Genomic DNA, 25,447 nt, shown 5'->3' on the forward strand with positions numbered 1-25,447 from the left:
GGGGATTAAGACTGTGAGCCCTCTGTGCCACAGGGACTGTGTCCAACCTGATTAACATGTATTTACCCCAGCGCTTAGTACAGGGCCGGCACATAGTAGGCACTTAAATGCCATTTAAAAAAAAGGCCTGCAGTGGTTGTTTTCAAGTGCGTGTTCTCCTACATTTTATTTCAAGTTTACCCATTTGTCTAATCACCAGGCAGAAAAATGAACACAGTGCTCTGCACCCAGTAGCGCTCAGTAAGTATCATTGATCAAACAGCAGCGAGACTCCCTTCAACTAATGTTTTGTTTCTGCAGTCAGATACTTAGAGACTCTGCTTTGGCTCCAGAAAAGCAGTGGAGCATTTACTGTGGTTCAACAGGGGGATCTTCATCATGGGCAGGGAATGTATCTACCGACCCTATTATACTGTACTCTTCCAAGCACTTAGTACAGTGCTCTGCACACAGTAAGTGCTCAGTAAATATCATCAATGAATTGATCTTGCTTTGGAAGTGGCAGGCAGCTGTTTTGATTTATAGGCCCCCTCATCTTGAAGCCCATTTCAGTACACGCATCTCCTATTCCTCGGGGAAGCTCTTGCCCTCCTTCAGGAGCAAGGCCACGATTTCCTCTTTGTTCCTGAAGAGGAACATCTGCAGCTCCCCACACGCTGAGGAAAGAATATGCCTCCTTGATAATTGGCCTCTGTCGAGGCAGGGACGCTCTGTTTATAATCGGCCACGCTGCATGACACCGAGGGGAATGATACATCCCCGTTCTGGGGAGGGTTCCTTAATCAAATTTACCCCGAAGCCCTTGACAAGTCACCCGTAAAACACATCGGGAGAGAAGTGTTCCGAAGAAGAGAAAACACCCTTTTTGAGAAATAAGGCTCTAACTTACTTTGGTGCGACACCTGACTTGTGAGAAGAATTCATTTTTCAGTATTTTGGCGTGGATGTGTGCGTGCACATGCATGCACCAAGTGTGTAATAGCACCTACCGACTCACTCTGCCTGCCGCCTGCTTGCCCATTAAAATTGTCCCCAGGCATAGCGGAGAATCACTGTTTATTCCAACAGAGTGCAGGCAAGCTGAACCCTGTCAAAAGCAGCATGGCCTTCAGAGCAGCTTGGCCTAGTGGAAAGAGCCCGGGCCCAGGAGTCAGAGGACTTGGGATCTAATCCTGGCTCTCCCACTTGTCTGCTGTGACCATGGGCAAGTCACTTCACTTCTCTGTGCCTATGTTACCTCACCTGGCAAATGGGGATTAAGACCACGAGCCCCTCATGGGACATGGACTGTGTCCAACCTGACTAGCTTGTATCTACCCCAGTGCTTAATGCAGTGCCCAGCACATAGTAAGCAAACATTTAACAAATACCATTATAAAAAAAAAGGCCTACCCAGGATGGCCAGAGCATATGCACATGCCACCTGGGAGCCGGTGGGCTGCTCCCTCTGTTGCTTCCCCTCAGCTCCCAGCATCCCCCCGGTGGAGGCTCAAGCTCTACCTTAGCAACTACCTTCGGCAAGGCTCACTTGGCCAAACACTCCATTGACTTGGCCTCGTAGGAAAGAACCAGCGTGTTCGGGGTAGAAGCGGGATGATAGTCTAAAACATCAGCTTTCTCGGAAATGCCTGGCAACAGTCCTGCCTAACAGCCTTCCCAGGAAGAGAAGTAGCATGACTTTGTGGGAAGAGTGCAGGACTGGATGTCAGGAGACCAGAGTCTTAGACCCAGCTCTGCCACTTGCCCACTGAGTGACCTAGGGGGAGTTAATTAACTTCTCTGAACCTGTTCCCTCGTCTGTGCTGCTTCTCCATCTGAAGAAGTACAGCCTACTGGAAAAAGTCAGGGTCTGGGAATCAGAGACCTGTGTTCTAATCCCAGCTTCATTACTTGTCTGCTATGTGACCTTGGGCAAGTCACTTCACTTCTCTGTGCTTCAGTTTCCTCATTTGTTAAATGGGGATAATAATAATTATTATGGCATTTGTTAAGTGCTTACTGGGTGCTAAGCGCTGGGGTAGATATAATCAATCAGTCAATCAATCGTATTTATTGAGCGCTTACTGTGTGCACAGCACTGTACTAAGCGCTTGGGAAGTACAAGCTGGCAACATATAGAGACAGTGCCTACCCAACAGTGGGCTCACAGTCTAGAAGGGGGAGACAGAGAACAAAACCAAACATACTAACAAAATAAAATAAATAGAATAGATAGGTACAAGTAAAATAAATAAATAAATAGAGTAATAAATATGTACAAACATATATACATATATATAGGTGCTGTGGGGAAGGGAAGGAGGTAAGATGGGGGGATGGAGAGGGGGACGAGGGGGAGAGGAAGGAAGGGGCTCAGTCTGGGAAGGCCTCAGGATGGACGCAGTCCCTGCCCACATGGGGCTCACAGTCTTAAGCTCCACTTTACAGATGAGGTAACTGAGGCAAAGAGAATTTAAGTTTCTTGCCCAGGGTCACACAGCAGACAAGTGACGGGGCCGGGATTAGAACCCAGGTCCTCTGATTCCCAAGCCCACGCTCTTGTCACTGGGATATGCTGCTTCTCATTAAATCCTATTCCTTCCTATTTAGATTGTGAGCTCCATGTGGGACAGGGCCTCTGGCTGACCTGATTATCTTGTGTCTACCCCAGCACTTAGTACAGCACTGGGTACCTAGAAAGCCCTCAACATATACCATAAAAAAAAGAAAAAAGAATACCTGTGATATGGGGGTAAACTACCTGGATTCCCCCACATCCTAGACTGTGGATCTCATGTGGGGCAGGATCTGTTCCAACCTGATTACCCTGAACCTTGGCACAGTGCTTGGCACATAGTAAGGTATAACAAATACTACTATCATTATTATTATTATTATTATTAGAGCTATAGGGAAAGATATATCACAACTCGCCATTTCCATCAAATAATATGTATAACTCCCAATTGCTATGTGTGGTTTTTCACAGTTGAGCTCTGCAAAGAGATGAAGAATTAATGAGGCAGAAAGACACATATACACTTACCCTGGATTGCTTAATATATGTGAACATTTCAGCAGGAAAGGCTGCATGAAATTTAGGTGGCTCAGAAAGCAAAGTTGTTAGCTGTGCCAGGAGCAAGTGTGTTAGGATGAAGGAAAGAAAAATGTAGTCGAAAGCATTTATACTGGCTGACCCAATCGTTCTGTTTCTTGATGGGACCTGTTCCATTATTGAAGCTGAAGGCAAATATGACTAGAATTTGCTTTATTAATCACAATAGCAGTAATTACTTTGGTATTTGCTAAGAATTTTCCTATGTGCCAAGCATTGTAGTAAGAGCTGGTGTTGATAACAAGATAAATCATGTTGGACACAGCCTGTGAGCCAAAAAGGGCTCACAGACTCAGTAGGAAGGAGAACAGATATTGAATCTCCATGTTACAGAGAAAGGAACTGAGGCATGGAGAAGTGAAGTGACTTGCCCAAGGTCACACAGCAGGCAAGTGGCAGACCTGATCTCCATTCTCAGAGAGGTTACAATCTAGGCTGTGAGAAAGATGTTAAAATAAATTACAGGTGGGGAAATGGCAGAGTGTAAGGATAAGAACCTAAGGGCTGTGGGACTTAGTGTAGGGTGAATAGCAAGTATAATTAGACCCAATCCCTGCCTTCAAGGAGTTTACAGTTTAGCCTGGAGAAGAATTCTAAAGTAAATTACAGGTAGGGGGAAGGACTGAGTTTAATGGCATATACATGAGTGCTCCAGGAGGGAATGGGGTGGATTACCCAAGTGCTTGGGTGATGAGAAGCAGCGTGGCCTAGTAGATAGAACACGTGCCTGGAGTCAGAAGGACATCGGTTCTAATCCTGGCTCCGCCACTTCTCTGTTGTTTGATGTTGGTCCAGTTACTTCTCTGTGCCTCAGTTACCTCATATATAAAAAGGGCATTAATACTGTGAACCCCATGTGGGCTATGGACTATGTCCAACCTGATTAGCTTGTATCTATCCTAGTGCTTAGTACAGTGCCTGCTGCATAGTAAGCATTTAACAAATACCGTTAAAGGAAAAAAGTGCTGAAGTGATAGTAGTGAGGGGGGTTTTCCTTCACTCTCCAAAGACTCTGGAGTTTCCTTGGGTAACAAACATCCATCATCAATTTTTGCCTCACACTTGTGATTTGAGGCCTTTCCTGACTAAGGCCTCATTTCTGCTACCCCGTCTCCCTTCTGCTTTGCCGATGCATTTGGACCTGTCCCCTTTAAGCACTTGATAGTCACTCCATCTTCAGCTCCACAGCACTTACAAATGTATCCATAATTCATTCTAATAATAATAATGATGGTATTTGTTATGCGCTTATTACTATGTGCCAAGTAATGTCTCTCTCCCACTTCTAGACGATACGCTCCTTGTGGGCAGGGAATATGTCCAACTCTGTTGTGCTGTGCTTTCTCAAGCTCTTAATGCAGTGTTCTGGACACCTGAGGCGCTCAGTAAATACCACTAATTGATTACTCTTCAAACCCTGTCATTGGTTCAGCGGAAAGAGCCCAGCTTTGGGTATCAAAGGACCTGATCTGGTCCCTTCCACAGCTGGCTATAGTAGACGAAGACCAGCTATGCACCGGGAATTCAGTTTAAGATGCGCTGTACTCTGCTCACCTACTTACTGGTTATATGCTCTTTGCCCCAGTGGGAATTCAGCTGGCAAAGACAAGAGGGCATAAGTGGCACTGCACAAACTACTTGCACAAACTACCACCACCATCTTGACTGTCAGCATGTTGTGGGCAGGTATTGTGTCTACCAACCCCGTTGTAATGCTTAGTAAGCTCCCAAGTGCTTAGTACAGTACTCCACACATAGAAAGCGCTCAATAAATGCCAGAGATCGACTGATTGATGTGTCAAGCACCAGTGTGAGAGTGATTTCTAACTTCAGCATCCAAATTTCTTTGTACAGGCATCCTTACCAGTGCACAATCAGATTTTACCTCCTATGGAGGGAGAGGATGGTTCTGATCCGCTAGCACCTCTGCAGAACCCCATGGGTAGGCTGGAGGCAAAGGAGGAAGATGATGATGACGATGATGATGAGGAAGAGGGGGAAGACACGGATATGGAGGACTGGGAACCAGATCCACCTCGACCTTTTGATCCCCACGATTTGTGTAAGTGACCAAGGAATGGATTCTTGCCCTCTGAGGAAGACTTGCCCATCTCCATTTGTTTGGTTTCAAACAGGGATGCTGAAGTCGCTTACTTCTGTCTCACCAGAAACAGCGTGGCCTAGCAGGAAGAGCATGGGCTCAGGAGTCTGAGGCCCTGGGTTCTGATCCCGGCTCCCCCACTTGTCTACTGGGTGACCTTGGCCAAAACACTTCACTTCTTGGTGCCTGTTACCTCATCTGTAAAATGGGGATTAAGACTGAGACTCATGTGGAACAGGGACTGTGTCCAACCTGATTATTTTGTATCTAACTCCAGCTCTTAGTACAGTGCCTGGCACATGGTAAGCATTTAACAAATACAAAAAAAAGATCGAACTGGCTAAACCCGGGCTGTGACAGAGCATTACACGTTTTCCTCTCAGAAAATAATATCCAGCAGAGTAGCAGTGTAAGCCACAGCAGGGACAGACACGCTGGAGCCTCGTTGGGAGCAACGAGAGACAAATCAGGCAAGAACCAGCAAAGTAGTGTGGTTTAGTCAAAAGAGCACAGGCATAGGAGTCAGAAGGATCTGGGTTCTAATCTCAGCTCTGCCACTTGTCTGCCATGTGACCTTGGGCAAGTCACTTCACTGCTCTGTGCCTCCATTTCTTCATCTGTAAAATGGGGGTTAAATCCTCCTCCCTTCTACTTAAACTGTGAGCTCCAAGTGGGACAGAGATCCTGTCCAGCCTGAGTATCTTATATAATAATAATAATAATTGTGGTATTTGTTAAGCTGCCCCAGTGCTTAGCACATAGTAAGTGCTTAACAAATACCACAAGAAATAGCCCCCCAAAACAGAATTTACTGCAGCACAAAAGGTGGGCTTCAGCAGTCTTTTCCCAATTAAAATTTTGCAAAGAGCTGGTATCCCCCACTTGTCTGCTAGGTGACCTTGGCCAAAACACTTCACTTCTTGGTGCCTGTTACCTCATCTGTACAATGGGGATTAAGACTGAGACTCATGTGGGACAGGGACTGTGTCCAACCTGATTATTTTGTGTCTAACCCCAGCTCTTAGTACAGAGCCTGGCACATGGTAAGCATTTAACAAATACAAAAAAAAGCCTCCCCTCAAAACAAAACTAAATGAAAAAAAAGTCTTCTCTCTTGAGGAGTTTAAATAAACGATCTCACCATTAGGGTCTTGTGACATTCAGCCTAATGAATTCTTCCTACTCGACGTTGCTTTATGCTTTCCAGACATACTTGTACATCGATTTCCATATTTGCTGGCCACCAGCCTAATTATGCCCCGGCATGAAAACGAGGTTTGGTTTGGCCTTCATCTTACCTTCAGCAGAGGGGAACCAGTCCTTCCTGATCCCTAAGGGAGAGTGGAGGCTTTTATGGGTAGCGCATAGGAAAAATCTTTCGATCCGCCCCCAGAAATGGGAAGTAAGATCGGAACAATGAATTGGTTTGCGTCTTCTGGATTTACAGCGTCTTCCGGTCAGGGCCTCAACCCCTCCCAGGGGAGGTCAGTGCTGGATCCAGGGGTGAGGGATGCCTGACCCTCCTTGCCTTTCCATCTCTCTCTCTTTCTCAGGGTGCGAAGAGTGCAATAACGCCCACCCCTCCGTGTGTCCAAAGCACGGCCCTCTGCATCCCATTCCCAACCGCCCAGTCCTCACCAGGGCCCGGGCCAGCCTCCCACTGGTGCTCTACATAGATCGGTTCCTGGGCGGTGTGTATTCCAAACGACGCATTCCCAAGCGCACCCAGTTTGGGCCTGTGGAGGGGCCCCTGGTTCGGCAGGCTGAATTGAAGGATTGCTATATCCACCTCAAGGTAAGCGGCGGGCACAGTGAAAACAGATTGCTCACCTCTCAGGAGCAGGGGAAAGCTAGTTCACAGAGATCCTTGCGCCTGTTGTTCCAACTTTTGAAACTTCTGTCTTCAGTTAATTGTTTTTCTCTAAAGCATTTGTTGGGTTCCAGCAAGTTGTTCCTTTTGTGACTGCGCAAATCTATTTCCCAAAGTCGGAGAAAGTTTTCCTGTTCCCCCATCTGGACTGTAAGCTCGTTGTGGGCAGGGAATGTTCATTCATTCACTTGTATTTATTGAGTACTTACTGTGCACAAAGCACTGTATTAAGCACTTGGGAGCGTTCAGTATTCTTCTTCAATTGTATTAGAACAGACAGACACATTCCCAGCCACAATGAGCTCACAGTCCAGGGGGAATGTGTCTGTTGTTCTATTGTGCTCTCCCAAGCGCTTAGTACAGTGCCCTGCACACAGTAAGCGCTCAATAAATGACTGAATTAATGATTGAAGTGGGAATATCCTCTTGTACTCCCAAAGGAAGCAGAGTTCCACGTCTGCTTTTTAAGGGGGCACTCTAAAGAAATGTACGAGAATGCCCCAGGTTGGCATGATGGGTTTCAAATACTCTTTTTTGTTTTCTCTAACTTGGGCATGAAACCTACAGTCTAACTCCACCTCTTGGGCCTGAGCTTCTTTCAGGGAGAGAATGATTCAACCTGGCATTCGGGATAATGTTTGAACTTGTTGGTGAACGGCACCAATTCCCCTCTGGGGAGATAACAGCGTGGCTCAGTGGTGAAGAGCACGGGCTTTGGAGTCAGAGGTCATGGGTTCAAACCCCGGCTCTGCCAATTGTCAGCTGTGTGACTTTGGGCAAGTCACTTCACTTCTCTGTGCCTCAGTGACCTCATCTGTAAAATGGGGGATTGAGACTGTGAGCCCCACGTGGGACAACCTGATCACCTTGTAACCTCCCCAGCACTTAGAACAGTGCTTTGCACATAGTAAGCGCTTAATAAATGCCATTATTATTATTATTATTATTATTATTATTATTATTATTATTATAACCCCATCCCAACTGCAAAGCTTCCAAGTAGTAGAGTGAAAGCCCCTGCTCCTACAGTCCAAAGAAATACGTGGTTCATAATTGGAATGAGACATCTCTTGTTGAAGGAAACCCTTTACGTAATGGGGACGATATGCCAGGAGCTACTTCTTGGCTGAAGTTCAGTGCGGCTTCGCGGATTCGGTCCCCCACCTACCTGGAGTTCTGGAGTTCACTTTTGGTTCCCTGGTGTCAGCCCAGTTCTGGCTCCTGGATCCCGGCTCTAGGCCCGGGGGAGAGTTGAGGTGGCCTTGAGTTTGACATGGTCTAGTGGGTAGAGCAAGGGCCTGGGAGTCAGAAGGACTGGGTTCTAATCCTGGCTCTGCCACTTGTCTGCTGTATGATCCTGGGCAAGTCATTTAGCTTCTCTGTGCCTCAGTTACCTCCTCTGTAAAGTGGGGATTAAGACTGTGAGCCCAGTGTGAGAGGGGGACTGTGGCCAACCCAATTAACTTGGAGCCACCCCAGCGCTTTACAGTGCCTGGAACATAGTAAGTCATTAACAAATACCACAATTATTATTGTTATTATTATTTTGTGGGCTGGCCCCTGTTCCTCTCCTTCACTTCCCCCCACTGCCATCATTCCTTCAGGAATTCACTCGTCAGGGCCAGAAATAGCCTCCTTAGGATAAGGGAGATCAGTCAATCAATCGATGGTATTTATTGCCCACCTACTAAGCATCTGTATTGTGAGCTGGGGGTGCTCCCCTACTAGTCTGTAAGAGAAGCAGCATGGCCTAGTGGATAGAGCACAGGCTGGGGAGTCATAAGGACCTGGGTTCTAATCCCAGCTCTGCCACTTGCCTGCTGTGTGACCTTGGACAAGTTGCTTCATTTCTCTGTGCCATCTCATCTGTAAAATCGGGATCAAGATGTTGAACCCCCACATGGGACAGGGACTAGGTCCAATCTGATTAGCTTGTATCTACCCCAGAACTTAATACAGTTCCTGGTACCTAGTAAGCACATAACAAATGCTGTTTTTTTAAAAAAGCTCTGATGTATTATTATTTCCCAAGCATGTAATACAGTGCTCTGCACACAGTCAGCCTCAATAAATCCTAGTGATTGATTGATTGGTTGATTGGGGAGGGGGTACAACAGAAGCAAAACCCATGTTCCCTTACCCTCCCGGAGCTTGGAGTTTCATGGGGCGGCTTTGGTGAGGCACACACTTGTCTTGAGATGTGCATTTACAGTGACAAATGTCCATCAGACACCAATCTCGGAAGGATATAACTAGGTAAAGGCCAATGCATTAGCTCTCCATTCCTCACTACAAATGGCCCTAAGGGGCTTTGGAATGCCTGTTCAAGCTATGAATAAACAGGAACTTAAATCTTCTGTAGCAACGTATACCTCAAGAACAAACACAAAACTAACAGACGAGTTGAGAAAGTTGTAGAAATGCTTTCAAACAACAGGGTAATGGGGATGCTCCATAAAACTCTTTGGGTGTTGTCGCCCCACGGCCCATTGGATGCTGCCTAAAATATAAGAGTTTTATTTTGCTAGGTTCTTGGCTCCTTGTTTCCTCCTTTTAAAATGTTTCCCAATTTGCTACACTTGATTGTTAAGTTCTTACTATGTGCTAAATGCTGGACTGGATGCACATAAATCAAATGAGAGTCTCTGTCCCTCACAGGACTTACAATCTCAGGATTTTCAAGGCTAGGAGCACAAGTGTCTGATCCTTATTTGATAGGTGATGATGATGATGATGATTGTAATAATAATAACAGTGGTATTTGTTAAGTACTTACTATGTACCAAGCACTATGCTAAGTACTGGGGTAGGTACAAGATAATCATGTCAGACACTGTTTTCTATCCCTAATGGAGCTCACAGTCTAAGAGAAGCAGTGTGGTCAGAGAAGCAGCATGGCCTTGCGAAAAGAGCCCAGTCTTGGGAGTCAGAGGACCTAGGTTCTCATCCCAGCTCTGCCAATTGCTTGCTGTGTGACCTTAAGCAAGTCACTTAACTGACCTGGATCTCAGTTTCCTCAATTGTAGTAGGATTAAATATTTGTTCTCTCTCGTACTTAGACTGGGAGTCCCATGTGGGACAGGGACTATATCTGATCTAATTAATTTGTATCTACCCCAGTGCTCGAAACATAGAAAGCCATAAAAGAAGTAGGAGGGAGAACAGGTATTTAAATTCCCATTTTTCAGATGAGGAATCTGAGGCATAGAGAGGTTGTGATAAACCCAAAATCCTCCAGCAGACCAGGAACGGAGGTAGGATTTGACCTGGGAGACTCAAACACCATCTCACACTGGATAAGTTTGGGGCTAGCCTTCCTGGGCTGGCAGAGAAGGGGAGAAGGAGGAGAAGGAGTGAGAGAGAGGCTGTCTCCCAGGCAGGAGACTCTTATCTTGGAGCATAGATAGCCTCATGCTGGGGAGAGGGACTAAGGCTGCAGACTGATTCTGAGGGAATTGGCCCATCAGTTATGTATCTTCAGGCTTCCCCAGCCTCCTACTTCCTGGGGTTCTATTTCAAACATCTAGTGGTGAGACCTTACCTTATGCTGAAAACATGATCTTTAAAAGAATTGCAGTTGTTCCTATCCAAAGATTAAGGTTCTTCATTTTATGGAATGAAGGCATAAGAGTGAACACTTTCTCTGATTTATTTGGGCTTTTCCCTCTTTCCCCTCACATCACCCCCCACCCCCCACCCCCACTTCCATTTTGCTTCAGGTGGCCCTTGAGAAGGGTGAAAGGAAGGACAGGAGTCAACATGAAGATCTCTGGTTTGAGCTCTCTGATGAAGCACTTTGTAACTGGATGATGTTTGTACGTCCGGCCCAGAATCACTTGGAGCAGAATCTGGTGGCTTACCAGTATGGCCACCACGTTTACTTCACAACGATAAAAAACGTAGAGCCCAAACAAGAACTCAAGGTATGGTATTTAGCGTCGGAGGTGCCCTTTCCCAAGTGGAAATGATGACAAGTTCAATTTGACAAAGCTTTTTCGCCTGGATGGTCTCCTTATTAAAACCCTGACCTTCTACTTCTCTCCAGGAAATGATAGTAACATAAATTTAGAAAATAGGAAACCATCATCTTTCAGTTCACACAGAAGACTTTTTTGAAGGTGGTTGGGTCTGGGAGAGAAGAAGAGTGAGGCCTGGAAAGTAGAAGAGGGGCAGGAGTCAGGAGCTGGCCACTGATGCCAAGAAATTAGGCACATTCACACGTTTACTAGGTAAAATCAACATTACCCTGGACCAAATACAATTTAAAAATGAACCAGTTCAGTGGACTAGGGAGACAATATGATGACACTGAAAAATAAATCCTAAAAAAACTAGCTATTTAGTATGAACAGAAGTCATTAATGATATATTGAGGATAGGCAATCAATCAGTGATATTTACTGAGTGCTTATTGTGTGCAGAACACTGTATTAAGTGATTAGGAGAGGACAGTACGACAGAGTTCATTAAATCATATTTATTGAGCGCTTACTGTGTGCAGAGCACTGTACTAGGCGCTTGGGATGTACAAGTTGGCAACATATAGAGACAGTCCCTACCCAACAGCGGGCTCACAATCTAGAAGGGGGAGACAGACAACAAAACAAAACATATTAACAACATAAAATAAATAGAATAAATATATACAAGTAAAATAAATAAATAGAAGAATAAATATGTACAAACATATATACATATATACAGGTGCTATGGAGAGGGGAAGGAGGTAAGGCGGGCGGGGGGGGGGGGCGGTGGACACGTTCCCTGCCCATAAGGAGTTTACTGTCTAGAGTGGACACATTCCCTGCCCATAAGGAATTTACTGTCTAGAGGGGATTAACACATCTGTTTATCTGTTTTGCCTTTTTTTTATGGCATTTCTTAAGCACTTACTATGTGCCCAGCACTGTACTAAGCACTGGGGGTGATTACAAGTTAGGTTGGACATAGTTCCCGACCCACATAGAGCTCACAGTCTTAATCCCCATTTTACAGATGAGTTAAACACAGAGAAGTGAAGTGATTTGCTCAAGGTCACACAGCCCACAAGGGATGGAGCCAGGTTTAGAACCCAGGTCCTTCTGCCTCCCAGGCCCATATGCTGTATCCACCAGGCCATGCTACTTCTGCCTTTTTAACTTGACAAATCTGTTAATCTCTGAACTCACCTTGAGAAAGCCCAGATTATCTAAACTGGCCCACAAATAGGACCTAGGTTACTTCTTCTGGTTTAGCTGCAACAAATTCCATCATTTCATGTGTCATTGGCAAGTGAACTGAGTCCCTCTTTGTCCGCATCATTCAATGTTCATTCATTCAATCATTGTCATATTTGTTGAGCGCTTACTGTGTGCTGAACACAGAGAAGCAGCAAGACCTACTGGAAAGAGCCTGGGCCTGGCGGCCAGAGGACCTGGGTTCTAATCCCTGCTCCTCCCCCTGTATGCCATGTGACCTTGAACAAGTCACTTCACTTCTCTGTGCTTCAGTTCCCTCACCTGCAAAATGGGGATTCAGTATCTGTTCCCTCTTCTATTTAGACTGTGAGCCCCACTTGGGGCCTGGTTATCTTGTGTCTGCCCCAGTGCTTAGTACAGTGCTTGGCACATAATAATTGCTTAACACAAGCCACTATTATTATTGTTATTATGATCATTATTATTGCTAAAGCAGTTGGGAGCATACAACAGAGTTGGTAGATACATTTCCTGTCCACAAAGAGCTTACAGTCTAGAAGGGGAGGCAGTCATTAAAATAAATTATGGATATATGCGTATTATCTAGGACACCCCTTTCTATAGATACTTCAGGAAAGGAAGTAGAGAATCCCCCAGCTCCATGTTAGATTAAGGGGGAATGGGAATTCAGTCAATCAGTTAATCAGAGGTATTTACTGAATCAATCAATCAATCGTATTGAGCGCTTACTGTGTGCAGAGCACTGTACTAAGCGCTTGGGAAGTACAAGCTGGCAAAATATAGAGACAGTCCCTACCCAACAGTGGGCTCACAGTCTAGAAGGGGGAGACAGAGAACAAAACCAAACATATTAACAAAATAAAATAAATAGAATAGATATGTACAACTAAAATAAATAAATAGAGTAATATGTACAAACATATATACATATATACAGGTGCTGTGGGGAAGGGAAGGAGGTAAGATGGGGGGGATGGAGAGGGGGACGAGTCGGTGAGGAAGGAGGGGGCTCAGTCTGGGAAGGCCTCCAGTAAGTACTGAATACTTACTGTGTGCAGAGCACTGTACTCTGGTTGAGAGAGTTCATAGTTGGCACATTCCCTGCCCACAGCAAGCTTACAGTCTAGAAGGAGTCAGGAACCAGTGTTCTTAGAAATGGAAATGATGACTGATTTTATAGCTCCGGTATGGAATGGAAGAGAATGTAGAGAAAGCTATCATATAATGCCCTGCACCCAGTAAGTGCTCAATAAATTTTATTGATACAGTGCAGCAAACCCAGAAGGCCATGGCATTCCAAATTATGGAACTTGTCAAGAGATTCCTGTGGAGACCTGGGCTTCCTCAGGCAGGAAGTGGAGCGAGGGTAAAAGTAGACAATAATAACAATAACAGTGATAATTGTGGTATTTGTTAAGCATTTACTATGTGCCAGGCACTGTATTAAGCATTGGGGTGGATACAGGCAAATTGGATTGAACACAGTCCCTGCCCCTTTTGGGGCTCACAGCCTCAATCCTCACTTTACGGATGAGGTAACTGAGGCACAGAAAAGTGAAATGACTTTCCAAGTTCACCCAGCAGACAAGTGGTGGAGCTGGGAGATAGATGAGAAAGGGACTTTCAGGGTCAGGAAATAATTTCTTTCATTCTGGAACAATCATTGTGAGTCCCACGTCGGACAACTTGATCACCTTGTATTCCCCCCCCCCCCCCGCCGCGCTTAGAACAGTGCTCTGCACATAGTAAGTGCTTAACAAATGCCATTATTATTATATTATCATTAGGGAAAGACCCTAGAGGTCACGGAAGATCTGTGAACCCGCTGGAGTTGTCCACAGAGATGACCTGATTCTGTTCATTTCTTCCTTTGAGGATTTGCGAGTTGGAGCTGGAAAAGGAGTCAGACAAAGTCAAGCAGTCCCCATCCCAGACCCAGGGTCCTAAGGAATTTCTGGACCACTGGGACTTCCTTACCCTCCCTGTACTCTCCCAAGCACTTTGTGCAGTGCTCTGCACCCAATAAGTGCTCAGTAAATACCATTGATTGAGTGATTGCCTGCTGCCCTGCCCCCGCTGGAGGTTTATATGCCCTCTCCGGTCACCACCTCAAGCCACTGAACCTCAGGAATGCATGATAACATATAATGCTCTGCACACAGTAAGCGCTCGATAAATATGATTGAATGAATGAATGGTAGCAGTAGTAGCAGCAATATTATTTATTAAGCGCTATGTGCTGAGCACTGGACTAAGCGTTGAGAAAGAGTGCATAGGCGGGAATTTTAGGGATTCCCCAAACAAAGACCCTTTCTGGGAATCCCTCCCTCTCCCAGGAAGTGCAACGTGTTATATTGTACTTTCCCAAGCATTTAGTACAGTGCTCTGCACATAGTAAGTGCTCAATAAATAGGATTGACTGACTGACTGAGATCTTATCTGCACATTTGCATTCTGGTACATTAAGGAGTGTTTAGTATTCCCCTAGGGTGCATCAGAATTTGGCTTCCACAGAACAAGCATTTGAGGAATAGAAACTGATCCTAATTTCTGACCAGGGGCATAATGCGATTGTGTTTGGGATTTCCAGCGAAAGCATTCTGTAAGGGACCGCTGCCAGTTTATTGGACTGTATGGGGGAATTTATTCCCGGAGGAAACTGGGAGCGCCCCTTGACCAGGATTGCTGATGCAGGGGGAAAAAGTAAATAAATGGCATCAGGGGACTTTGCCAATGAAAAACAAACCAGTGTGCCAACGCCTCCTGAAATCAGCTCCACAGCGCCCCCCTGTGGTCGAGGATGGAAGTAGGGGTCCCTTCCACAGATAGGAGGAACTGGAGCTTTATTTTAAAGCTGAAAGTCAAAGCCTGCCGGGCACCTCCTGCCCCTTTGAGACTGGTAGGACTCCCAAGGGAAACAGGAAGAATCGCTTGATAATAATAATTATGGTATTTGTTAAGCGCTTACTATGTGCCAAGATGTCAGGGCACTGCCAGTGACTCATATGATAAGGGGAGCAGATCCATCAGCACTCGGCCCTTGGGTTTTGGGCAGCCGCAGTGACAGGATGAAAGAACATTTTGAGATGCCCCGTTGTCCTTGTGTTCCTGCAGGTGTGGTATGCTGCCTCCTATGCCGAGTTTGTGAATCAGAAGATCCATGACATCTCTGAGGAAGAAAGGAAAGGTGGTTGGGTTTTGCCCTTTCTACGTGATTGCCAGATTTTAGTCTTGGATCGTTTTTTAAAATTACAGTGGAATTTCATTGATTTTTTTTAATCCTTAGCCAATCATTCCGAAATATGTATTGGCAAGGCTATTTAGAGCTGCCTGACTGTAATTAATGCCGACATCAAATTTCTGGGACTACTTGTAATTTCATCCTCGGATTTCTGAAGATCACATAGAATTTAATAAAAATTCCACAGTGGGTCGTTGGAATCCCAAACCCAGTAGATTTGGATTTGATCAGGTTTGGGGGGCAGCGAACCAGGCTTTGATTTATCAACCCTTCCACATAGGGCTCCCCTAAAGCCCATGATCATTAATTCTAAATCCTGGGGCTACGTGGGCACATTTGTTAACGCATTGGCCTTGCCTCCTACTCCGATGATGTTTGTTCTGTCAAGTAGCTGTAGTGGAAAGCAGCATGGCTAAGTGGAAAGAGCCCCGGGCCTGGAAGTCAAAGGGCCTGGGTTCAACTCCTGGCTCTGTCATTTGCTTGCTGTGTGGCCTTTGTCAGGTCACTTCACTTCTGTGTGCCTCAGTTTCCTCCACTTCAAAATGGGGATTTTACCTGATGGGGTTTTTTTTTCATGGTATTTGTTAGATACTTCTATGTGAGGAGCACTGTTCTAAACACTGGAGTAGACACAAGTTGACTGGGTTGTCCACAATCCCTGTCCCTCAATAGGGCTCACAGTCTTAATCCCGTTTTCCCCCTGGCTTAGACTGGGAGCCCCATGTGGGACAGGGGTTGCGTCCTACCTGATTATCCTGTCCCTAACCTGGTGCTTAGTATGGTGCTTGGAATATAGTAAGCACTTACCAAATTCCACAATCATTGTTGTCAAAGGAACATATAAGGAACCCTAGCAATGCCCCTGCAGTCCTCCAACTGATCATTCTGGTCATCCAGAGAGCCCAGCCAGGGATTAAACACCAAGGCAGGAGGCTGCAAATGGAAGCAATGTGGCCTAGTGGATTGACTGGGGGCCTGGGAATCAGAAGGACCTGAGTTCTAATCCTGGCTCCACCACTTGTCTGGTGTGTGACCTTGGGCAAGTCACTTCACCTCTCTGGGCCTCGGTTCCCTCATCTATAAAATGAGGATTAAGACGGTGAGCCCCATTAGGGACATGGACTGTGTCCAACCTGATTATGTCTATCCCAGCTCTTAGAACAGTGCCTGGCACATAGTAAGAGCTTAACAAATACCATCCAAAAAACAAAGTGGATGGGGCTGGGGGTATGGTAGAATGGGCTTGGGCTTAATCGGCGCCTCACAGTGATCTCCAATAACACACCCTCTCCCTTCAACACAGTCCTCCGGGAACAAGAGAAGAACTGGCCGTGTTACGAATGCAACCGTCGATTCATAAGCTCTGAACAGCTGCAGCAGCACCTCAACTCTCACGATGAGAAGCTGGACTTCTTTAGCAGGTGTTTACCCAGCATTTGCAAGTGGAGGAAGCAAAGTCCTCACCTGTCAGCTGATTGTGTTGCTTTTGCCCTCTCAGCCAGTCTAGATCACAGCTCAGCTAGGGGACCCTATTTATTTTATTTATTTTGTGGAGGCTCTGTGTCTGGAGGCCCGTGAGCAGGATGGTATCTTTCAAGGAAAGGTGAGCTTGAATGGATAGCACCGTGCACGGGGTTGCTTTTGTAGATGGAGTCTCACTTTATAACTGAGGAGTGAACCTCAGTCTGGGAGCAAAGACTTTGGGAATGAAAACCTGGGTGACTGCCAGTCCTCCACACAATGCCACTATCTCTGCCTCATCCCTTCCAGGCATGTATCCACTGGAGCAAGGGGTGAAACAGAAGAGTAGGCTGAGAATTTTTACAAGCAAAACCCATTTATGGCCGGTGCTGTGCCATTGTACCCCAAACCCAACCTGAATGAAGAAAGAAGAGGGTTTCTCTGGAGTTTCATCGATGGGGCCCTGGCGTTCACTTCCATTTCCTCTTTTCAGGCCTCTTAGGGATGGGTAGTCAAAAAGTCCTGGAAATAGGGGTTGTTTAATATTCACTAGGAATCCTCATGACAGGAACTGTAGACAAAGAGAAAGACACTTCCTGCCTACAGGGAGCTTTCAGTTTGTGATCCCTGGGGAATCCTTAAGGGTCACTTTGATTTGAGGTGAGCTGTAGATGTGGACGAAGGGGAAAAGGCAAAGAAGAACTTGATTTCTCCAGGAATCACTGACCAGTGTCAGGCATGGAAGGACGGGACTGCCATGTTCTTACTAGTTTCTCACATGTTTCTGGGTTGTCGGAGCCCTCTGGATTCTCAGTAGCCTAAAATGAAGGCACTGAGAATATCGAGGGTTTCTAGAGCACTTTTCCTTCTAAAGAATTCAAAGTGCTCTCCAAAAGCCTATCTCATTGACCTTTGCAACTTCTGGTAATCATGGTAGGGTGGGGCAGGGGGGCTAAAATGGAGAAAAATGGAATTGTAGAGAGATTACAGCACCTCCTCCCACCCCTCCTCCCCTTCCCCTTTCCCCCAATCCTGCCCATTACAAGCTGAGAAGCAGGAGGAATAATACTCTTAGTGGGGGGGCGGTAACGAGGAGGGGGAACGTGATGCATCAATGGGAAGATCGCCAGAGCCCGGCAAGGAATAGTGGTGTTGGAGGGCTGGGTGGAAGCAATGTGCATCTGTTTAACCTAGAGCCCTCTCTCATCCACAGAGCCAGAGGCAGAGGCAGGGGGCGAGGTAAGAGGAGATTTGGGCCGGGAAGGCGGCCGGGACGTCCCCCCAAATTCATGCGCTTAGAAGTGACCAGTGAGAATGGGGAGAAATGTGAAGAAGGGACGCAGGTATTTCACTGGGGAGGATGGAAGAGGGATTCTGGTGTTTTGCCCGGGAGAACAGGAGAGAAGAGTGCTTCTGTACAGAAAGCATCACTTCTTTGCTTCGTTCTTTCCCGAGCATTTAGTACATTCACTCAATGAATATGATTGATTGATTGATTGATTGGTATGCTTGGCACCCAGTTGGCAAAGTAGCCCTCTAGACTGTGAGCTCTTTGGGGGCTGGAAGCGTGTCCACTAACTCTGTAGTATTGCACTCTCCGAAGCGCTTAGTACAGTACTCTGCACACCGTAAATGCTCAATGGTTCCATTGAATGGTCACCACAAAAATACTAGTACTGTTACTACTAGTACTATTCCCATATTCAAGCTTGTGTGGGGTTAAAAGCTTAGCTACTTACCCCGCAACATTTCCTGTTCATGTAGTAATAGTAGTTACTAATATTAGTAGTTACTAATAGTAGTAGGTAATATTCATTGAGCATTCCTTGATGCAATACACTGTACCAGTTGCTTGGGAAATAACAAATAAGCAAGAGAAACATTCCCTGTCCACAAAGAGCTTACTACATTCTAAGAAGGCAAGACAGATATTAAAATAATTAAACTATACTGTTCTTGTGATCTTGAAAATAAAATGTAATTGGAGAAAGGAAAACAGAGATATATTTTGTTAATTGACTAGATCATCATTACTATTGTTTTTAATATTTACTAAGTCCTTAAATTAACCACTTGTATTTACTGAGCACCCATTATGTGCAGAACATAGTATTAAGCACTTGGAAGAGTACAGTACAATCAAGTCCTGTTCTGTTGTGTATAGAAATAAAAGTGTTCCAGGCACTGAGAATTAAGAAATTAAGGCAGAGTTCTTGGCATTGAAGATGTGAGCTTGTTATGGACAGGAGAGCTTACTAATTCTGTTGCATTGTACTCTCCCAAGTGTTTAGTACAGTTCTCTGCACATAGTAAGCACCCAATAAATACCCCTGATTGAATGAAAGGACCAACATATAAAGCAGTGACACTGCAATGTGACCCACAGTGAAAATGAATTGGGTAAAAATATAGCAATAAAAAAAAATCACTGGAAAAATAAGCAGGCAAAAAAGTCCACTCAGTTCTCCCAGAGCAAGTGTTTTCACTACATATTTTGGATTGCATGATGTTGGAGAACTTTGGATCATTTCATCAGAGAACACATGACAACGTATCGCGATGTTGGTAGAAAAGATTGTGGGCTGCCTAGCCCACACGTTTTTCCTTAATGTGGAATTCCAGAAGAATGCAAACCAGCCCCAGGTTTCAGGAGAGCTGGGTGTACCCGGAGGGGCCAATCTTCGGGTTTCTTGCTGCTCCAGGCCACTGATTCAAGACTGAATGCCAGGTGGCTCAAACAGGCTTGGCCTCTGCTGGGTTGGGCAGGGCAAGGGAGGATGATCTGGGCATAGACCCAAGTCCCAGTGGCCAAGAAGGTACAGATCATAGAGTTTTGAGGTCCTTGCTGGGCGGATTAGGATTGGGGCAGAGCTGGGCACCATCCTGCTTCTTGGGAAATAGTGACCTAGCCAGGGGTCTCTGCATAGGATTGTACTGTCTAAGCTACCAGGACCATTTTCATTTATGAGCAGGAGCAGCGTGCCTTAGTGAGAAGCTGTGCCCCCTAGCCGAAAAAGTGTTGGATTGGGAGACGGTAGACCAGGGTTCTCATCCCAGCTTCCCCACTTGCCTGCTGGGAGACCTTGGGCAACTCACATCACTTCTCTCACAGTGTCCTCATCTGTAAAATAGGAATTCAGTTCTGGTTCCCTCCCCCTTAGGTGATGAGCCTCATGAGGGACAGGGACTATATCTGGTCCACTTTTACTTTTATCTGCCCCAGCTCTTAGAATAGTGCTTGGCCCATAGTAAGCACTTAAAAAAATCTATTATTATGATTATTATGAACACTAAGTGAAAAAGAAGCTGTGGTCTCCTTGTGAAGGGGCCCTAGAAAGCTTGTGTTGCTATCGCTGCATTCCTGCATCGGGCACTTCTGAAATGCATGGTCTTGGGGGAGTGCTTCTCCCTTGTGTGAAGCAGCCATGGGGAAACCCTGCCGACCCTTCCCCCTGCCCTCTCTGGGATCCTTGGGAGCTTCTTTCCTGAGGGCAGGGAGACTAATTGCAGCCTGTATGGGTCCACCCTTTCAGGACCTGCTGCCGTTTCCCAGCAAGGGCCAGTTTGACGAAGCGGCCGGGGAGGCGCCGTTGAATGGGCTGGACCAGCAGGAGCAGACCCCCAGTCCAATCCCTCAGCTGCCGTCAGAGGCTCAGCCGGCGCCGGACCACCAGCCCGAGACCTTCCCCCTACACCTGCCGCCGCCCCCGCCACCACAGCCCGAGGAAATCGTGGTGTCCACCCACAGCACCATAACGGCGGATGACATGCGGCGAGCCAAGCGCATCAGGGTAAGCAGAAGCGTGGGGCCGGGTTGCTGCCCCCTCCCCCCCCCCCCCCCCCCGCCCCATTCCTCTTTGTCATTCCTGGGGGCAGGGTGGGAGTGGAGAGGTGTCTGTTACCAACCAGCTCCCAGCCATGCTGGATCCCACCTGGCGTTCCCAGCTCCAGCCGACAGTGATGGTTGTCACGGTGATGGTTGTGATGATGTTGGTTATTGTGGTGGGAATGATGGTGAGGATGACAGAGTCTCCTGTTGAGCACAGTGGATGAGCCTCGGTATAGAGACTTCAGGGCTGAGAAACAGCACAGAGGAAGTAATTCTAGTGCTGGCGGTTTGGGCCGTGCCACTCGCACTCTCTCGTCCCTGCCGGTCATGTGCCCACTGGGGGCTGGAACGCCACAAGCAAGTAGGCAGGCAGGGGTGCGACATGTTGCGAGGTGCACATGGATTTATTATTTTAATTTTTGGGGCCAGAGAAGTGGCAGCCCAGTGCTGATGCCATGCCACAACCCAGCAGGTGGGAGCTTTGATGGCTGCCACGTTCTTCTCCGCCCACATTAGCCAACTGTACTTCAGGGGCTTGCCAGGCTGCCCTATGTGGTTCTTTGATCAGAAACCTTTAGCCCTGGTAGCGTGGGTACAGCAGTTAGTCCTCTAAGTCGCAGAGCTGGGACTCGAACCCAGATCTCCTGATTTGTTTGGACCAGGAACAGGAGGCTCTAAGACTCAGATGGCTCCCTAGCTCTGGAAGGAAAGGCAAACCATACTGAAAGTCAGTCAGTCAATCCTATTTATTGAGTGCTTACTGTGTCCAGAGCACCGTACTAAGCACTTCAGAGAGTACAATATAAAAATATAACAGACAGTAATGTTCTATAACAATAATATAATGTTCCCTACCCACAACAAGCTTACGATCAAGACAGGGAGGCAGAAATTAATGTAAGAAAATAAAATTACAGATATGTACATAAGTGCTGTGGGGCTGGAAGAGGGGATGAATAAAGTGAACAAGTCAGGGTGACGCAGAAGGGAAGGATCAAAGAGGAAAGGAGGGTTTATTCAGGGGAGGCCTCTTGGAAGAGATGTGCCTTCAATAAGCCTTTGACGGTGGGAAGAGTAATTGTAGGATATGAAGAGGGAGGGAGTTCCAGGCCAGAAGCAGAACTTGGGCAAGAGGTCAGTGGTGAGATTGGGGTACTGTGAGAAGGCTGACATTAGAGGAGGGAAGTTTGCGGGCTGGATTGTAGTAGGAGAGTAGTGAGGTGAGGAAGAAGGGGGCAAGGTGATTCACTGCTTTAAAGCTCATGTCCCTTGACTGGCTCTTGATTAAAGCAGCACTCCTCTGGTGATTATAATTACTGTTTTTAATATTTATGACATTTATTAAGCACTTGCTGTGTGCCAAGCACTTATGAGAAACAGCATGGCCTGTTGGATAGAGCACAGACCTGGAGTCAGAAGAACCTGAGTTCTAATCCCAGCCCTGCCACTTGTCTGCTGTGTGACCTTGGACAAGTCACTTCATTTCTCTGGGTCTAGGTTACCTCGTGGGGATTAAGACCATAAGTTCCATGAGGGATAGGGACTGTGTCCAACTTGATTAGCTTGTATCTACCCCAGTACCTACTACAGTGCCTGGCAAGTAGTAAGTGCTTAATGACTACCATAAAAACAAAAAACAAACAACTAAATGCTGGGTAGATAAAAGATAGTTCCTTTGGACACAGTCCCTGCCCCAAATGAGGCTCCTAGACTTAACCTCCATTTTGCAGTTGAGGAAACTGAGGCCCAGAGAAGTGAAGTTTCTGGACCCAGGCCACACAGCAGGTAACTGGTGGAGCTGGGATTAGAACCCAGGTCTTCCGACTCACAGGCTCATGTCCTTTCCACTAGGCCTCGCTGTTTCCCAAAACTGCCATCAGAATTAGGTTGTTCCTCATCTGGGTCCAACACAGAACATCCCCTAGGTGTCCCTCTTTCTGGGCTTGTCCTCGAAGTAGAAGAACTCCTTAGTGGTGTAGTAATCCTGCTCCTTAACTGGTTTCTTCACGAGCCATTGTTTCTGGGGCTTGATTCGGGCATATATTGCCCAGTCTAGAAGAAGGGCAGAGCCTCAGCAGAGGGGAGGAGCCTCCTAGAACCTGGGCTCCAGTGCAGCAGTCCGATTCGCAGCCTCCTTGAGATTGCCCTGGGATAATTTAGCCTGAAGGAAGGCTCGCCCTGGCTCTTCCCTCACTCTTGTAACCTTCACCTAGGGATCCTCTCTCCCTTTCTCTCTCTCCTTGCATGTACACATACATCCCTTTTCACTCATGATCACTCACTGTATCTTTCACTCCATCACTCTCCTTGCACAACCAACTCTCTCTCTCTCTCTCTCTCTCTCTCTCTCTCTCTCTCTCTCTCTTTCCCTCTCTCTCATCTCTCTCCTCACATATGGCCCACAGACTCACACATAAATATTGTTCACTCCCCCTCTTCCTTCCCCTTTAAGGTGGGGATACCGTGGCGACGGAGGATCTGAAATTCTGATTTTGGATTGGTGGAGAAATCGAGGAAGAACCTCTTGGCAAGACCAATCGTTTATTCTGAATTCAGAATGAATTCCCCTTAATGTTAAATGTAAAACACCACCTTACAGCCTCGTGGCACTGCTGATGATCTCGTCCATCTGGGGATGCCCACCTTGCAGTTTCCATAGACAATGGCTGGGGCAGTCTGACTTCTCTGAACAGCCAGGGAAATCTTGGAATAAGATCACACTGTGGCCTGTCCCCTTTGGCTTCTTGGGCCGCTGCCAAGAGAACACCGTGACTTCATCTGGGTTCATTTTCCTCATGTTTCCACAGTAGAATTTGTGTCTGGACGAAGGATAGTGGGAGAAAGAAGCCCTTTGTGAGATTAAAGCTGGCCAGGTTTATTTTCCAGTTGCTCCATTTATAAATCCTATGTTTTTGGCAGCTCCAGTACCTTGTATTTCATTGTGAGCAGGGAGGAAATGCTTCTCCTCTAACATCCCCCGAGATGACTGATTTTTACCTAAATTGTTTTTTGTTTGCTCACAGTAATATTTTGTCTGCAAGTCTGTGGGTGGCAGGGACCTTGCAGAGAACATTTATTCTGTCCCCCGAGGATGGTACAAAAACCGTCTCGGACAGAGGAAGTTTCAGTTCTTCCAGAAGAGAAGACACTCCCTAGATGATGGGCCACACTGCAGCGGGTGGTAGCCTTGGTGGCTGCTGTGTTCTTCGCCACCCACGTTAGCCAGCTGTTTTTTAGGGACTCTTCATTCCACCCCAACGGGTTTCTTTGATCAGCCACATTTGCCCTTGGTAGTGGTAGGCACAGCAGACATCCCTCTAGTTGCAGAGCTGGAGCAGAAAGGTAGGATCCCACTCGGCAGGGGTGATGACCCCAGGGCTGTCCTTTTTTTAAAAAAAATGGTATCTTTGAAGCATTTACTCTGTGCCAGACACTCTACTAAGCGCTGGGGTAGATACAAGATAATCAGGTTGTCTGAATCAGACTCCGTGCTGTGCTCATTTTAGCTCTCTGATGAGTCCCAGTTATTTTCCATCAGGTCTGAGTAGTCCTAAATGGTGGCTTTCTGGCCTGTTAGCTCTTTGATACTTGTCCCTTTCCAGCCTTTTTTTTTTTTGTGGTATTTGTTAAGTGCTGTGTGCTAGGCACTGTACTAAACCCAGGGGTAGATATAAGCTAATCAGGTTGGACCCAGTCCGTGTCCAATTTGGAGCTCCCAATCTTAATCCCCATCTGACAGATGAGGTCACTGAGACACAGAGAAGTGAAGTGACTTGCTGAGGTTATACAGCAAACAAGTGGCGGGGCCCAGCTACAGATAGACGTTGACCATATCCTGTACCGTGACCCTGCTTCTCCTCAAGGCTCTTAAGTTGCTTCTCGGCCTTCTTGTGTACAGGCTAAACAATCCCAGCCTTAGGTGAAAAGCTGCTGCCCCCCTCCTAGTGACCTCACGCCTTTTGGGTCAGAGGACCAGTTGGAAAGCATCACATAAATAATATATCCATCTCATGTTTGGGGCTTCCCAAATAGCAAAAGGAGCAGTACGTAGAGGTGGGATGTGGTTACAAATTGGTCACATCGCTGTTTTACCCCTGGGAGCAAGGCAGAGCCTTTGATTGTCAGGGAATGCTGGGAGTGTCCTTCAGGAAAATTCTTTTCTCTTCCCAGGTCTGCTAACCACTGCATCGGGACTGACAGCCCTGTCCAACAGGGTGAGCTCCTGGCGTGTGTGGATGGGGTGGTGGGAGGGAACCAGGGGAAGATTGTCTTGTTTAGAGAAGAGGAGATGAGTTGAATAATTATATTTACTAAATGCTTACAAATGCTGTAAACCCTGAGGTAAACACGAGATAATCAGACAGGACAGACCCTGTCCCACACAGGGCTCATTTTACCAATGAGGAACCAGAGGCACAGAGAGGTTAAAGGATGAGGCCAAGGTCACACAGCAGGCAAGAGGCAGCTCTGGGACTAGTATGTAGGTCACCTGACTCCCAGATGCTGACTCTTTTACTCTAGGCCACCCTACCTCTCCCAAACTGTCTTCCCTGAGTTTTCTGGCATTTCTTCCTCAGGATCTGGATTTGGATCAGCTAGGAGCTTGTCTCTGCTAAATTCTGTGAGCTCTTTAGGCCCCTAAGGACAAGCAAC

The 25,447-nt window shown here is 46.6% G+C and overlaps 1 protein-coding gene across 3 annotated transcripts in view; it reads left to right on the forward strand.

Moving 5' to 3' along the window:
- Positions 1-25,447, forward strand: part of PRDM10 (PR/SET domain 10) — a 122,548-nt gene that overhangs the window by 65,123 nt on the left and 31,978 nt on the right. For 2 of the 3 annotated variants that reach the window (XM_038753642.1, XM_038753643.1), the window contains exons 5-11: positions 4,949-5,156; positions 6,749-6,990; positions 10,785-10,988; positions 15,378-15,450; positions 16,808-16,925; positions 18,179-18,308; positions 20,499-20,756. In XM_038753642.1, the coding sequence (XP_038609570.1) occupies positions 4,949-5,156; positions 6,749-6,990; positions 10,785-10,988; positions 15,378-15,450; positions 16,808-16,925; positions 18,179-18,308; positions 20,499-20,756 (1,233 nt within the window). Of the gene's footprint in view, positions 1-4,948; positions 5,157-6,748; positions 6,991-10,784; positions 10,989-15,377; positions 15,451-16,807; positions 16,926-18,178; positions 18,309-20,498; positions 20,757-25,447 lie in introns of those variants that run through there. The other variant, XM_038753644.1, reaches the window with a different exon arrangement.

Source organism: Tachyglossus aculeatus, chromosome 11 (genome assembly GCF_015852505.1).
Source record: "Tachyglossus aculeatus isolate mTacAcu1 chromosome 11, mTacAcu1.pri, whole genome shotgun sequence".
Lineage (NCBI taxonomy): Eukaryota > Metazoa > Chordata > Mammalia > Monotremata > Tachyglossidae > Tachyglossus > Tachyglossus aculeatus.